The sequence below is a fragment of the Aphidius gifuensis genome, linkage group LG5 (genome assembly GCF_014905175.1).
Source record: "Aphidius gifuensis isolate YNYX2018 linkage group LG5, ASM1490517v1, whole genome shotgun sequence".
Taxonomy (NCBI): domain Eukaryota; kingdom Metazoa; phylum Arthropoda; class Insecta; order Hymenoptera; family Braconidae; genus Aphidius; species Aphidius gifuensis.
The window spans coordinates 5,195,669-5,210,080 of NC_057792.1; the positions used below are offsets into that span (position 1 = coordinate 5,195,669).

The 14,412-nt window shown below is 24.8% G+C and overlaps 3 protein-coding genes across 3 annotated transcripts; 2 read left to right on the top strand and 1 right to left on the bottom strand.

Annotated features, from left to right (window-relative positions):
- The first annotated feature begins 264 nt into the window (after positions 1 to 264).
- On the top strand, positions 265 to 3,481 carry LOC122857174 (sphingomyelin synthase-related 1). Its single transcript, XM_044159215.1, has 6 exons — positions 265 to 634; positions 701 to 1,343; positions 1,605 to 1,930; positions 1,993 to 2,136; positions 2,218 to 2,372; positions 2,454 to 3,481. The coding sequence occupies exons 2-6, from the start codon at positions 1,035 to 1,037 to the stop codon at positions 2,849 to 2,851; spliced, it is 1,332 nt and encodes a 443-aa protein (XP_044015150.1). The 5' UTR covers positions 265 to 634; positions 701 to 1,034; the 3' UTR covers positions 2,852 to 3,481.
- A 7,456-nt stretch (positions 3,482 to 10,937) lies between these two features.
- LOC122857176 (SET domain-containing protein SmydA-8-like) lies at positions 10,938 to 12,921 on the top strand. Its single transcript, XM_044159217.1, has 5 exons — positions 10,938 to 11,567; positions 11,634 to 12,011; positions 12,082 to 12,308; positions 12,376 to 12,484; positions 12,556 to 12,921. Exons 1-5 carry the CDS (start codon positions 11,089 to 11,091, stop codon positions 12,863 to 12,865), a joined length of 1,503 nt encoding a protein of 500 aa, XP_044015152.1. The 5' UTR covers positions 10,938 to 11,088; the 3' UTR covers positions 12,866 to 12,921.
- Positions 12,869 to 14,258, bottom strand: LOC122857178 (beta-2 adrenergic receptor). The gene is made up of 4 exons (XM_044159218.1): positions 13,873 to 14,258; positions 13,630 to 13,794; positions 13,331 to 13,536; positions 12,869 to 13,269 (listed from the first exon to the last, which is right to left on the bottom strand). Exons 1-4 carry the CDS (start codon positions 14,256 to 14,258, stop codon positions 12,941 to 12,943), a joined length of 1,086 nt encoding a protein of 361 aa, XP_044015153.1. The 3' UTR covers positions 12,869 to 12,940.
- Between the last annotated feature and the right edge of the window lie 154 nt (positions 14,259 to 14,412).

The following is a 14,412-nucleotide window of genomic DNA, read 5'->3' on the forward strand; positions in this document are numbered from 1 at the left end:
CGAGTATTTTATTTCGAAATGAAATTATTGATGCATCAAGTGAAGCTCCAGTTACTGAAGATAATTTTAATATTATGATAAGAAAAATTTTAACTGGTAATTAAATAAAATATAATTTCGAAATTATAAAAAATATATTTGAATTTTTTTTTTTCGATAAAGAAATTTACTTTATCAACTAAAATATACTACGCCATCTTTAAATATATTTCCTAACCTCAAAAAAAAAAATAAACTAACACAAAAATAAATCTAAATATTTTGGAGAGATAAAAAGAATTTTTCTCGCTTTTTTTTTTTTTTGTTTAAAATTCAATGAGTATTTTTTATCTCAAACGTCACAAATACAGCAAGTATAAATACAAGTTGTCAGTGATAATTGTCTCATTGTTTCAACGCAATTACTCATCGAGTGATAAATACTCAAGAACAATTAAAAAATAAAACAACACGAGGAATATATATTTAATTGTTTGTGATAATAACAAGTCCTTATCAGTTTTTTTTTTTGATACCTTTTGGGATATGGCTGACATATATTATTCCCTCAAGTGTTAAGTTTATCAATAATTACAAAAAAGAATTACAAACTCTTCAACAATAGAAAAAGAAAAAAAAACTATTCATAAAACAGGTAAAATATTTGTCATTAACAATTTTTTGTTTTAATTATATCTTAATTGTTTATTTATATTTCCAGAATATTTAATAATTTATTTATCAATGAATGACGTAAATTAATTTTTTAATTATTTATTAATCATTGTGCAAATTAATTTACAAAACAAAAGGATATTGTCACACAATGGGCTGACAAAAATGAATTTTAAAAATTCATTTTTTTATTAGAAAAAAAAAAACCAAAAATTAAAATGTAATTTTTGTGTTAAAGAGCAAAATATTTCTATGAATTTTAATTAATTTTATTGTGTTTATATGAATAATATATTTATGTAAATTAAATAACAAAAAAAAGGTGTATTGTCAATTTTAAATATTAATAGTCAATAGAAAAAAAATTATTATAAATTAAAATGGCAAAAAATTTACCAAAAAGAGTTATTGAGTGGTCAAATGATGATGTTGTCAAGTGGCTTAAAGATAGTGGTAATTTATCATGTGTTAATCAATTTATGGAACATGATATTGATGGTAAATCATTATTGACATTAAAAGAAGATGATTTAAAAATAAATGGTTTAAATATTAAAAAAATTGGTGATGTTAAAAGACTATATATTAGTATTAAAAAATTACAAAAAGATAATATGTCAGTATTATTTGAACTTGGACAAATTGAATTATTTACAACAAATAATTTTTATACAAATAATAAAAATGAGGTAAATTAATTTTCATTTTATTAAATATATCTATATATGTTATCAAAAATTTATATATTAAATTTATATCACAAAAATAATTTCAAGGATATTATACTTAAATTGGCGATATCTCAAAAAATAAATCTCATCATAGATAAAATGTTAAATTGATAATTAAATTTTTAGATAATATATTTAAAAGGTGTTGAAAAAAAAAACTTATATAATATAATAATTTACTTGTAGAATATTTTTTGATAAATAAATATTTATTTACAGTTACCAAGCATAACAACAAACAACACTGAAAGTTCAATTGATCATGAACTTTATTCAGCATCAGATGATGGACATGCATCACAATTACCACCAGAAATATTTAAAGCATTATTAAGTCTTGGATATTTATTTATTGTAACATGGATAACAGCATTTGTCATGGTTATTGTACATGATCGTGTACCTGATATGAAAAAATATCCACCATTACCAGATATTTTTTTAGACAATGTACCACATATACCATGGGCATTTGATATGTGTGAAGTAACTGGTACACTATTATTTGCAATTTGGTTACTTGTATTGATATTTCATAAATACAGGTAAATATATACTAATAGATAATTAAATTTTACATTATTTTAATGTATTTTTACATCAACAGATTTATTTTATTGAGACGTTTTTTTGCACTATCTGGAACTGTCTTCCTATTGAGATGTGTGACAATGCTGATAACGTCATTGTCTGTACCTGGTGCACATTTACAATGTCAACCAAGAACACGACCAGATGAACCATGGACAACGTAAATTATTTTGTTATTATTTTTTATACATAATACAATGTTATGCGATTTTTTAATTGATTATTTTTTTTTTTTTTGCAGAACTGCTTATGGTGAATTGTACAATAAAATTTCCATGGCTTATGTTATTTGGCGTGGTGCTGGTTTGTCAATTCAAGGTGTTAGAACATGTGGTGATTATATGTTTAGTGGTCATACTGTTGCATTGACAATGTTAAATTTTTTTATAACTGAATGTAAGTTAATTGACGTAAATATTTATATTTATTTATCTCAATGATAAGTTTAATAATAATTTAATTTTTTTTCCTTCACAGATACACCAAGACCTTTTTATTTTCTTCATACATTTACTTGGATGTTAAATATGTTTGGTATATTTTTTATTCTTGCTGCACATGAACATTATTCAATTGATGTATTTGTTGCATTTTATATAACGTCAAGATTATTTCTTTATTATCATACATTGGCTAATAATCAAGCATTGATGCAACGTGATTCAAATAGAACTAGAATATGGTTTCCATTATTTAGCTTTTTTGAATCAACTGTTGATGGAATTGTACCGAATGAATATGAATCACCATCACTTATAATATATAATATTGCATCTTCATTTAATGATGCTGGTAATTTGTTGAGAAAAAAATTAAATTTACATAAAAAACAATTTCTCGTTGATAATATTAGTAAAAAAAAAAAAAAACTTTAAAACAACGTTAAATATTAATCAAAAATTTAGGAACAATTACTTTTTTTTTTTTTTTTTTTTTATTTTAATTTAGAAAAATTACATTATTTTAATTTAGAAAAATTTATTTAAAGAACAAAAAATTTGTCTCAAATTATTAATTAAATTAATGATGATTTAATTTGTATAAAAAAAAAAAAAATATTAATTATTTTTGAGTTTTTTTTTTTGAGGCTTTTTAATTTAAACAGAAGGCTTATTAGTTTATAATAAATAGAAAAATAAAAATTAACATTTTCATTGAAAAGAAAGATTACATGTTTAACTATTTGCTATTTTTATAAAAAAATATATATAAATATGAATTTAATGTAACTAAAACAAAAAAAATAATGTTTAATTGTTAAATTAATTTAAGATACGTGATTGATTAGAATTTTCAAATTTATATTTCTTTTTTGTTTAGCTATTATTTTAAAAATGTCTTCTGCCATTTATGAGATTAATCGCTGTTTTTTTTCTTCTTTTTTCAATGGTTTTTGATAATGATCTTGTTCTATGCCCAATGCTTTTAATCCTAAGATAATAATAATAATAGTTATAAAAAATATACAATAAAAGCTGAAAGAATAAATTTATAAATAAAAGAAATAAGAATTAATTGTTTATTTTTTATGGTATTACTGTTTTAATAAGTTAAAAAATTATTTTACCAAATTTGGAAATAATATATAGCTCTGTCAGCCATAAATAGTTGTTTATTATTTATTTTTTTAAAATTTTTTAATACATGTTGCATTGATGATGATAAAAAACTAAATAAATTACAAATAAGGTGATGTTTCTAATGTTAATTCAAGAAAAATACAGTGTATCATTTTTTTGCTATTTACTTTTGGAACATCGTTTGTCCATTTACGGATTTACAACAGCAGTTTCAACATCGACAAATCAAGTTAATTTTTTTCATCATATTCTAGCTTACATCACTCTCGTTTAACAAATAAATTTCGGAAAATCTGTAATCACCAACTTCAATTATTAATTGGATAAATAATGTATATATTTTATTGAAAATTCGAAACTAGTTTAATTACTAAAATAATTTTCCTCCTTTATACCTTTCAGATCAAGTTAAAATTGAAAAAGAAAGGAATAGAGTGAGCTTTAGAATATAGAAAATACTTCTTATGATATTATGTTATCCTGTTCAATATTCAATTTTTTTCGATGAATTCTCAAAAAAAAAAAAATTAACTTATAAATAAAAAAAAAAAAAGGTTTTGGAAATAATAAATACCTCTTATATTCTTATGCTGTCCTGTTAGATAAATAAAAAAAATAATAAAAAAAATACGCCATTTGAACAGGATCATAGAACAGGTGAAGAGGTATTTTATTTAATTCATAGATTACCTCCTAACCTTCCTGCTTCCCTGCCATTTCAAAAATAAAATTTCTTTTTTGAAAAACAAATAGAAAAAATATTTAAAAAAATATGCCATTTGAACAGGATCATAGAACAGGTGAAGAGGTATTTTATCCAATTTCTAGATTACCTCCTGACCTTCCTGCTTCCCTGCCATTTCAAAAATAAAATTTCTTTTTAAAAAAACAAATAGAAAAAATAATAAAAAAAATATGCCATTTGAACAGGATCATAGAACAGGTGAAGAGGTATTTTATCCAATTTCTAGATTACCTCCTGACCTTCCTGCTTCCCTGCCATTTTAAAAATAGAATTTCTTTTTTGAAAAACAAATAGAAAAAATATCAAAAAAAATATGCCATTTGAACAGGATCATAGAACAGGTGAAGAGGTATTTTATTTAATTCATATATTACCTCCTAACCTTCCTGCTTCCCTGCCATTTTAAAAATAAAATTTCTTTTTAAAAAAACAAATAGAAAAAATAATAAAAAAAATATGCCATTTAAACAGGATCATAGAACAGGTGAAGAGGTATTTTATCCAATTTCTAGATTACCTCCTGACCTTCCTGCTTCCCTGCCATTTCAAAAATAAAATTTGTATTTAAAAAAACAAATAGAAAAAATTATAAAAAAAATATGCCATTTGAACAGGATCATAGAACAGGTGAAGAGGTATTTTATTTAATTCATAGATTACCTCCTGACCTTCCTGCTTCCCTGCCATTTCAAAAATAAAATTTTTTGAAAACAAATAGAAAAAATTATAAAAAAAATATGCCATTAGAACAGGATCATAGAACAGGTGAAGAGGTATTTTATTAAATTCATAGATCACCTCCTGACCTTCATGCTCTCCTGGTAATTTTAAAAATAAAATTTCTTTTTTGAAAAACAAATAGAAAAAATATTAAAAAAAATATGCCATGTGAACAGGATCATAGAACAGGTGAAGAGGTATTTTATTTAATTCATAGATCACCTCCTAGACTTCCTGCTTCCCTGCCATTTCAAAAATAAAATTTCTTTTTTGAAAAACAAATAGAAAAAATAATTCAAAAAATAGGCAATTTGAACAGGATCATAGAACAGGCAAAGAGGTATTTTATCCAATTCCTAGATCACCTCCTGACCTTCCTGCTCTCCTGGTAATTTTGAAAATAAAATTCGTTTTCAAAAAAGAAATAGAAAAAATTATAAAAAAAATCGGCAATTTGAACAGGATCATAGAACAGGCAAAGAGGTATTTTATCCAATTGGTAGATCACTTCCTGACCTTTCTGCTCTCCTGGTAATTTTGAAAATAAAATTTCTTTTTAAAAAAACAAATAGAAAAAATAATTAAAAAAATAGGCAATTTGAACAGGATCATAGAACAGGCAAAGAGGTATTTTATCCAATTCCTAGATCACCTCCTGACCTTCATGCTCTCCTGGTAATTTTAAAAATAAAATTCGTTTTCAAAAAACAAATAGAAAAACGACGTAAACCAATCGGCAATTTGAACAGGATCATAGAACAGGCAAAGAGGTATTTTATCCAATTCGTAGATCACTTCCTGACCTTCCTGCTCTCCTGGTAATTTTAAAAATAAAATTTCTTTTTAAAAAAACAAATAGAAAAAATAATTGAAAAAATAGGCAATTTGAACAGGATCATAGAACAGGCAAAGAGGTATTTTATCCAATTCGTAGATCACTTCCTGACCTTCCTGCTCTCCTGGTAATTTTAAAAATAAAATTCGTTTTTAAAAAAACAAATAAAAAAAATAATAAAAAAAATATGCTATTTGAACAGGATCATAGAACAGGTGAAGAGGTATTTTATCCAATTTCTAGATTACCTCCTGACCTTCCTGCTTCCCTGCCATTTTAAAAATAAAATTTCTTTTTTGAAAAACAAATAGAAAAAATATCAAAAAAAATATGCCATTTGAACAGGATCATAGAACAGGTGAAGAGGTATTTTATTTAATTCATAGATTACCTCCTGACCTTCCTGCTTCCCTGCCATTTTAAAAATAAAATTTCTTTTTAAAAAAACAAATAGAAAAAATAATAAAAAAAATATGCCATTTGAACAGGATCATAGAACAGGTGAAGAGGTATTTTATTTAATTCATAGATTACCTCCTGACCTTCCTGCTTCCCTGCCATTTCAAAAATAAAATTTGTATTTAAAAAAACAAATAGAAAAAATTATAAAAAAAATATGCCATTTGAACAGGATCATAGAACAGGTGAAGAGGTATTTTATTTAATTCATAGATTACCTCCTGACCTTCCTGCTTCCCTGCCATTTCAAAAATAAAATTTCTTTTTTGAAAAACAAATAGAAAAAATATTTAAAAAAATATGCCATTTGAACAGGATCATAGAACAGGCAAAGAGGTATTTTATCCAATTGGTAGATCACTTCCTGACCTTTCTGCTCTCCTGGTAATTTTGAAAATAAAATTTCTTTTTAAAAAAACAAATAGAAAAAATAATCAAAAAAATCGGCAATTTGAACAGGATCATAGAACAGGCAAAGAGGTATTTTATCCAATTCCTAGATCACCTCCTGACCTTCATGCTCTCCTGGTAATTTTAAAAATAAAATTCGTTTTCAAAAAACAAATAGAAAAAATAATTAAAAAAATCGGCAATTTGAACAGGATCATAGAACAGGCAAAGAGGTATTTTATCCAATTCGTAGATCACTTCCTGACCTTCCTGCTCTCCTGGTAATTTTAAAAATAAAATTTCTTTTTAAAAAAACAAATAGAAAAAATAATTAAAAAAATAGGCAATTTGAACAGGATCATAGAACAGGCAAAGAGGTATTTTATCCAATTGGTAGATCACTTCCTGACCTTTCTGCTCTCCTGGTAATTTTGAAAATAAAATTTCTTTTTAAAAAAACAAATAGAAAAAATAATTTAAAAAATAGGCAATTTGAACAGGATCATAGAACAGGCAAAGAGGTATTTTATCCAATTCGTAGATCACTTTCTGACCTTCCTGCTCTCCTGGTAATTTTAAAAATAAAATTCGTTTTTAAAAAAACAAATAAAAAAAATAATAAAAAAAATATGCTATTTGAACAGGATCATAGAACAGGTGAAGAGGTATTTTATCCAATTTCTAGATTACCTCCTGACCTTCCTGCTTCCCTGCCATTTTAAAAATAAAATTTCTTTTTAAAAAAACAAATAGAAAAAATAATTAAAAAAATAGGCAATTTGAACAGGATCATAGAACAGGCAAAGAGGTATTTTATCCAATTCGTAGATCACTTCCTGACCTTCCTGCTTTCCTGGTAATTTTAAAAATAAAATTTCTTTTAAAAAAAACAAATAGAAAAAATAATTGAAAAAATAGGCAATTTGAACAGGATCATAGAACAGGCAAAGAGGTATTTTATCCAATTGGTAGATCACTTCCTGACCTTTCTGCTCTCCTGGTAATTTTAAAAATAAAATTCGTTTTCAAAAAACAAATAGAAAAAATAATTAAAAAAATAGGCAATTTGAACAGGATCATAGAACAGGCAAAGAGGTATTTTATCCAATTGGTAGATCACTTCCTGACCTTTCTGCTCTCCTGGTAATTTTGAAAATAAAATTCGTTTTTAAAAAAAACAAATGAAAAAAATAATTGAAAAAATAGGCAATTTGAACAGGATCATAGAACAGGCAAAGAGGTATTTTATCCAATTCGTAGATCACTTTCTGACCTTCCTGCTTCCCTGCCATTTTAAAAATAAAATTTCTTTTTAAAAAAACAAATAGAAAAAATAATTGAAAAAATAGGCAATTTGAACAGGATCATAGAACAGGCAAAGAGGTATTTTATCGAATTGGTAGATCACTTCCTGACCTTTCTGCTCTCCTGGTAATTTTGAAAATAAAATTTCTTTTTAAAAAAACAAATAGAAAAAATAATTAAAAAAATAGGCAATTTGAACAGGATCATAGAACAGGCAAAGAGGTATTTTATCCAATTCGTAGATCACTTCCTGACCTTCCTGCTCTCCTGGTAATTTTAAAAATAAAATTTCTTTTTAAAAAAACAAATAGAAAAAATAATTAAAAAAATAGGCAATTTGAACAGGATCATAGAACAGGCAAAGAGGTATTTTATCCAATTCGTAGATCACTTCCTGACCTTCATGCTCTCCTGGTAATTTAAAAAATAAAATTTCTTTTTTGAAAAACAAATAGAAAAAATATTTAAAAAAATAGGCAATTTGAACAGGATCATAGAACAGACAAAGAGGTATTTTAACCAATTCGTAGATCACCTCCTGACTTTCATGCTCGGCTGGTAATTTTAAAAATAAAATTCGTTTTTTAAAAAACAAATAGAAAAAATAATCAAAAAAATCGGCAATTTGAACAGGATCATAGAACAGGCAAAGAGGTATTTTATCCAATTCGTAGATCACTTCCTGACCTTCCTGCTCTCCTGGTAATTTTAAAAATAAAATTCGTTTTTAAAAAAAACAAATAGAAAAAATAATTGAAAAAATAGGCAATTTGAACAGGATCATAGAACAGGCAAAGAGGTATTTTATCCAATTCGTAGATCACTTCCTGACCTTTCTGCTCTCCTGGTAATTTTGAAAATAAAATTTCTTTTTAAAAAAACAAATAGAAAAAATAATTTAAAAAATAGGCAATTTGAACAGGATCATAGAACAGGCAAAGAGGTATTTTATCCAATTCGTAGATCACTTCCTGACCTTCCTGCTCTCCTGGTAATTTAGAAAAAAAACTTTCTTTTTGAAAAAACAATTGGAAAAAATAGTTTAAAAAATAGGCAATTTGAACAGGATCATAGAACAGGCAAAGAGGTATTTTATCGAATTGGTAGATCACTTCCTGACCTTTCTGCTCTCCTGGTAATTTTGAAAATAAAATTTCTTTTAAAAACTCCTGACCTTCCTGCTTTCCTGGTAATTTTAAAAAAAATAAAATTTCTTTTAAAAAAACAAATAGGAAAAAAAATAAAATTGAAAAAATAGGCAATTTGAACAGGATCATAGAACAGGCAAAGAGGTATTTTTATCCAATTGGTAGATCACTTCCTGACCTTCCTGCTTTCCTGGTAATTTCAAAAATAGAATTTCTTTTTTGAAAAACAAATAGAAAAAATATCAAAAAAAATATGCCATTTGAACAGGATCATAGAACAGGCGAAGAGGTATTTTATCCAATTCGTAGATCACTTCCTGACATTCATGCTCTCCTGGTAATTTTAAAAATAAAATTCGTTTTCAAAAAACAAATAGAAAAAATAATTAAAAAAATATGCTATTTGAACAGGATCATAGAACAGGTGAAGAGGTATTTTATCCAATTTCTAGATTACCTCCTGACCTTCCTGCTTCCCTGCCATTTTAAAAAATAAAATTCTTTTTTTGAAAAACAGAAAAAATATCAAAAAAAATATGCCATTTGAACAGGATCATAGAACAGGTGAAGAGGTATTTTATTTAATTCATATATTACCTCCTAACCTTCCTGCTTCCCTGCCATAAAATTTCAAAAAAAAAAAAAAATAAAATTTGTATTTAAAAAAACAAATAGAAAAAATTATAAAAAAAATATGCCATTTGAACAGGATCATAGAACAGGTGAAGAGGTATTTTATTTAATTCATAGATTACCTCCTGACCTTCCTGCTTCCCTGCCATTTCAAAAATAAAATTTCTTTTTAAAAAAACAAATAGAAAAAATAATAAAAAAAATATGCCATTTGAACAGGATCATAGAACAGGTGAAGAGGTATTTGATCATTTTTATAATTCATATCCTGTGTTTTTTGTTTTACGAATATTCCAAAAAAAATTTAGAAAATTCCGAAAAAAAAAAATTTCTCTCATATCAGAGTACTAGAAGGAGGCAAGAGGTATTCGATTTTGTTTATGGTTTATCCTTCGTTTTCTTTGTTTCTCTCATATTATTCCTTAAAAAAAAATTAATTTTCCAGGAAATCATAATTAAAAGAAAACAACCTTTTGGAAATAATAAATTACCCTCATAGTATAATGTCTCTCTGTTCAGAATTTCATTTTTTCTCAATAAATTTCTGGCAAAAATTTAAATGATTAGGGAATCATAAATGAAAGAAGGTAAGTTTTCAAAATTAATAATCAACTCTTATATTATTATGTTATCTTGTACAATATTTTATTTCTTTTCATCAAATTGTCAGTATAAAGTTTTAATTATAAGAAAGCTTTAAATAAAAGGAAGTAAGCTCCACAAAATATTAAATGTTTTTTATGTCATTATGTTAGCTGAAGAGGTTCGTACGAAAAAATATATATCCTTTTATATTTTACAAATACATTTATTATTTATTTTATTTCATTAACTCAATAATAATTAACCACAAACGTTTCCAAATTCCCTTTAAACTGATCCAATTTTAATAAAATTGAACTAAAAATATTACATAAATGAGTATATGTAAAAAATAATAAACATATTTAAATTTGAAATATTTTCAGATATACGAAACACAAATGAATACTAATTTGATAAAATAGAAAAGTAGATACTTCTAATTACCAACGCGTTGTATTAAATAGAAAAATAAAACACACAGGTTCAAGTATGTAAAATAAACTGAAATGTAAGATGTTCTAAAATTAAATAAAACAAAATCTAAAAATAAATATCTCAGTTTCGAATCATCAAACTAAAAAGACATCTTATACTGTTAAACTTACCATCATGGCTTAAAGTTCTCATAATAAACTAAAAAAATTAAATTTATTTAACAAAAAAAAAAGAAGAATCTACTTTTCTCATAATAAAATTAAGATAAAAAGGAAGCATGTTGAAGTGTCATGAAGCATCGCAGGAAGTGCAAAATTGTAACCAGATGGATTTAAAAAATTTAGAAAAAGGTCATGGAACTTGCCCAGTATGTGGGAACGAAGCAAAATTACGTTGTGCCGGGTGCAAAATAATTTATTACTGTTCACAAGATCATCAACGTAAAGATTGGACAAAACATAAATCATCATGTAATAATATATGGAAAGTTGAATCAAATGATGAATTGGGTAGACATTTAATAGCAACACGTGATATCGATATTGATGATTTAATATTATCTGAATTACCTTTAACATGGGGACCATCAATACATTCAGATTTACGTATATGTGTTGGTTGTGGTAATAAAAATATTGCAGCAAGATGTCCTGGTTGTTCATGGTATGCATGTAAATTATCATGTGATGGTCTTGTTGATGATAATCGTCATGCAATTGAATGTAAATTATTTTCTAAAACAAGAATAATACCAAGGTAATAATTAATTAATTATTTTAAAATTTAATATCAATTATTAATTATATAATATATTTATTTTAGATGTGATATTCTATTACCATTAAGAATGATTATTATGAAAATTAGAAACCCAAAAAAATGGAAAATATTATCATCATTACAAAGCCATGAAAACTTACGTGAAAATGGTACTGATGCATATGAAGAAGATGAAATAATATCACAAAATTTAAAACCAATATTAAATATATTTGGTATTGATAGAAATGTATTAACAAAAATTTGTGGTTTAATTGATGTTAATGGACTTGAAACAAATCCACCAGAAGGTTCTATTGGTATTTATCAAAATGCATGTCTCCTAGAACATCAATGTGTATCAAATACACGACATTTTTTTACTCTTGATGATAAAGGAAGACCAAAAATAATCATAAAAGCTGCTAGAAAAATTAAAAAGTATATTAAAATTAATTTTATTAAATTTTATTTAATAGCAAATATTATTTATCATACCTTTTTGTTTTAGGGGTGAACATTTAAGTACAACTTATACTCATGTATTGTGGACAACAAAATCAAGACGTGAACATTTATTAGCTACCAAATATTTTAAATGTAAATGTAAACGTTGTGAAGATCCAACAGAGCTTGATACACATATTGGAACACTTAAATGTCCATGTGGTCCTGGTATTATTCTTCCAAAAAATCCTCTTGATGATGAAACAGAATGGTCATGTAATTTATGTCCAGGTATGTACTAAAAATATTAAATAAACATTCAAATTAAACAAATAAAAAATTTTGATAATTATTTAAGGTATTTTATCATCGTTGGAAGTACAAGAATTAAATGAACGACTTGAAAATGAAGTTGACAAAACAATGTCATTAGCAATTAAAGATAGGCTAAGTGATTTATTATCAAGGTAAAAATTAACAATTATTTTTGTCAAAAATTAATTTATAATTAAATAATAATAATTTTTATACTTTGTAGACTTGAAATATTATTACATCCTGGACATCAGCATTGTATTGCAGTTGGTCATTCATTGATACAACTTTTACCTTCATCTGATAGTAAAAAATCCCAAATATGCAAACAAATACTTCGAACAACATCAATACTTGATCCACATGGTTCAAGACTAGCCTTATATATTGCTGTTGCACTTCATGAATTATCAAAATGTCCTGATGAAAATTCAGAACAACATATTAAACGTGGAATTGATTTATTAAAATACGAACCAGTAGATAGTCCTGGATATAAATTTAAAAAAATACTTGAAAATGAATTAAATTAATAATTTATTATTACAATACAATATTACGTGAATTTATTGATACATTTAGCAACCATTTATCATTTTTATGATAAATTATAGTATTGTGTTATTTTTAAAACAACTTAATAAACGTATCCATGCTATCAATGACAATGATTCATTTAAAAATGTATAAAAAAATGGATTTAATGTTGCATTTAATAATGACAATGTTGTCAATAATATTTGTATGTACCACCAATAACCATCATCAAGTTTAACATGTAATTTAATTAATAAATAAATCCATTGTGGTAATCTGCATAATAAAAATATTATTATTAAAAATAATATAATTCTAATTGTTCGACGTTTTCTTAAAACATGACTTGGTAATATTTTTCGATAATTATTAATTTTTATTGTTTCTAAATTTGTTGATCCTAAAAATAAATAAAAAAATAGATTAATTTATTTATTTAAATTAAATTAAATTATATTTACCAGTTGTATCATCTTGACTTGAAGAAGGTTTATTATCATCATGGTGAGCTCGAACTGAATGACCAGTTAATTTTCTATTTGATATTTCAATTATCAGCATGATGTGAATAACAACAAATACAATTCCAAGTGGTACGAATATTATGACAAATAAAATGGTAAATATTATTGATGAATTTTGTTTATCTCCAACGCATAAAATTCCTCTGTAAAAAAAAAAAAAAAGGAAATATAAATAAAAAATTAAAGAATTTTCAAAGAAAAAAAAAAAGATATAAATAATATATATTTAAACTTACGTATATAAGGTGGAATTGTTTATTATGATGAGACTTTCCGGTTTATAAAGTTCCAAAGTTGGGTATGAGACTGCTGATGCAAGACTCCAGATGACGATGTAGAAAAAAATAGTGTACCAACCAGTAGCATGTGTTTGTGGAAACTTCAATTTAATTGCTGTGTATCTTTTATATGTAACAATAAAAAAAATTATACAAGGATAAATTATATTATTTATTAAATTTTTAAAAATATATTTTTACCTGTTTATTGCAATTGCAGCAAGTGTCAATGAAGCAACAATCACAGCATCACTTTGTAAATATGGTAAATAGTAACAAAAAAAATTTGGTAATTTCCATAAATTTGTTTCGTTATTAATTAAACTCAATATATTTATTCCAGTTGTTGTTATAAATAAAATATCTGATAATGCTAATGACAATAGTGATAATTTATGAAATGGTTTTATTGAATTTTTTTTATTAATATTTTTTAATAAAAATAAACGAATTAGTACACAAATATTTCCCAATAATCCAACTATCATTATTGGCCATATAATAAATTTATAAAATGTACGAAAATTTGATGTAAATAAAATTAATTTTTGCTCATTTGTTATTATTTTTAAATGTGAAAAATTCATATTTAAATATTGATTTTTTTTTTGTGCAATAAGTATAATTATTTATTATTTAATTTCCAAGATTTTTATGTTGATATTTTTAAAAATAGAATTTTCACAATTTATTGTTTATAATTACGATCACGTTACTTTGTTGAATTAAAATTTTGTTTTT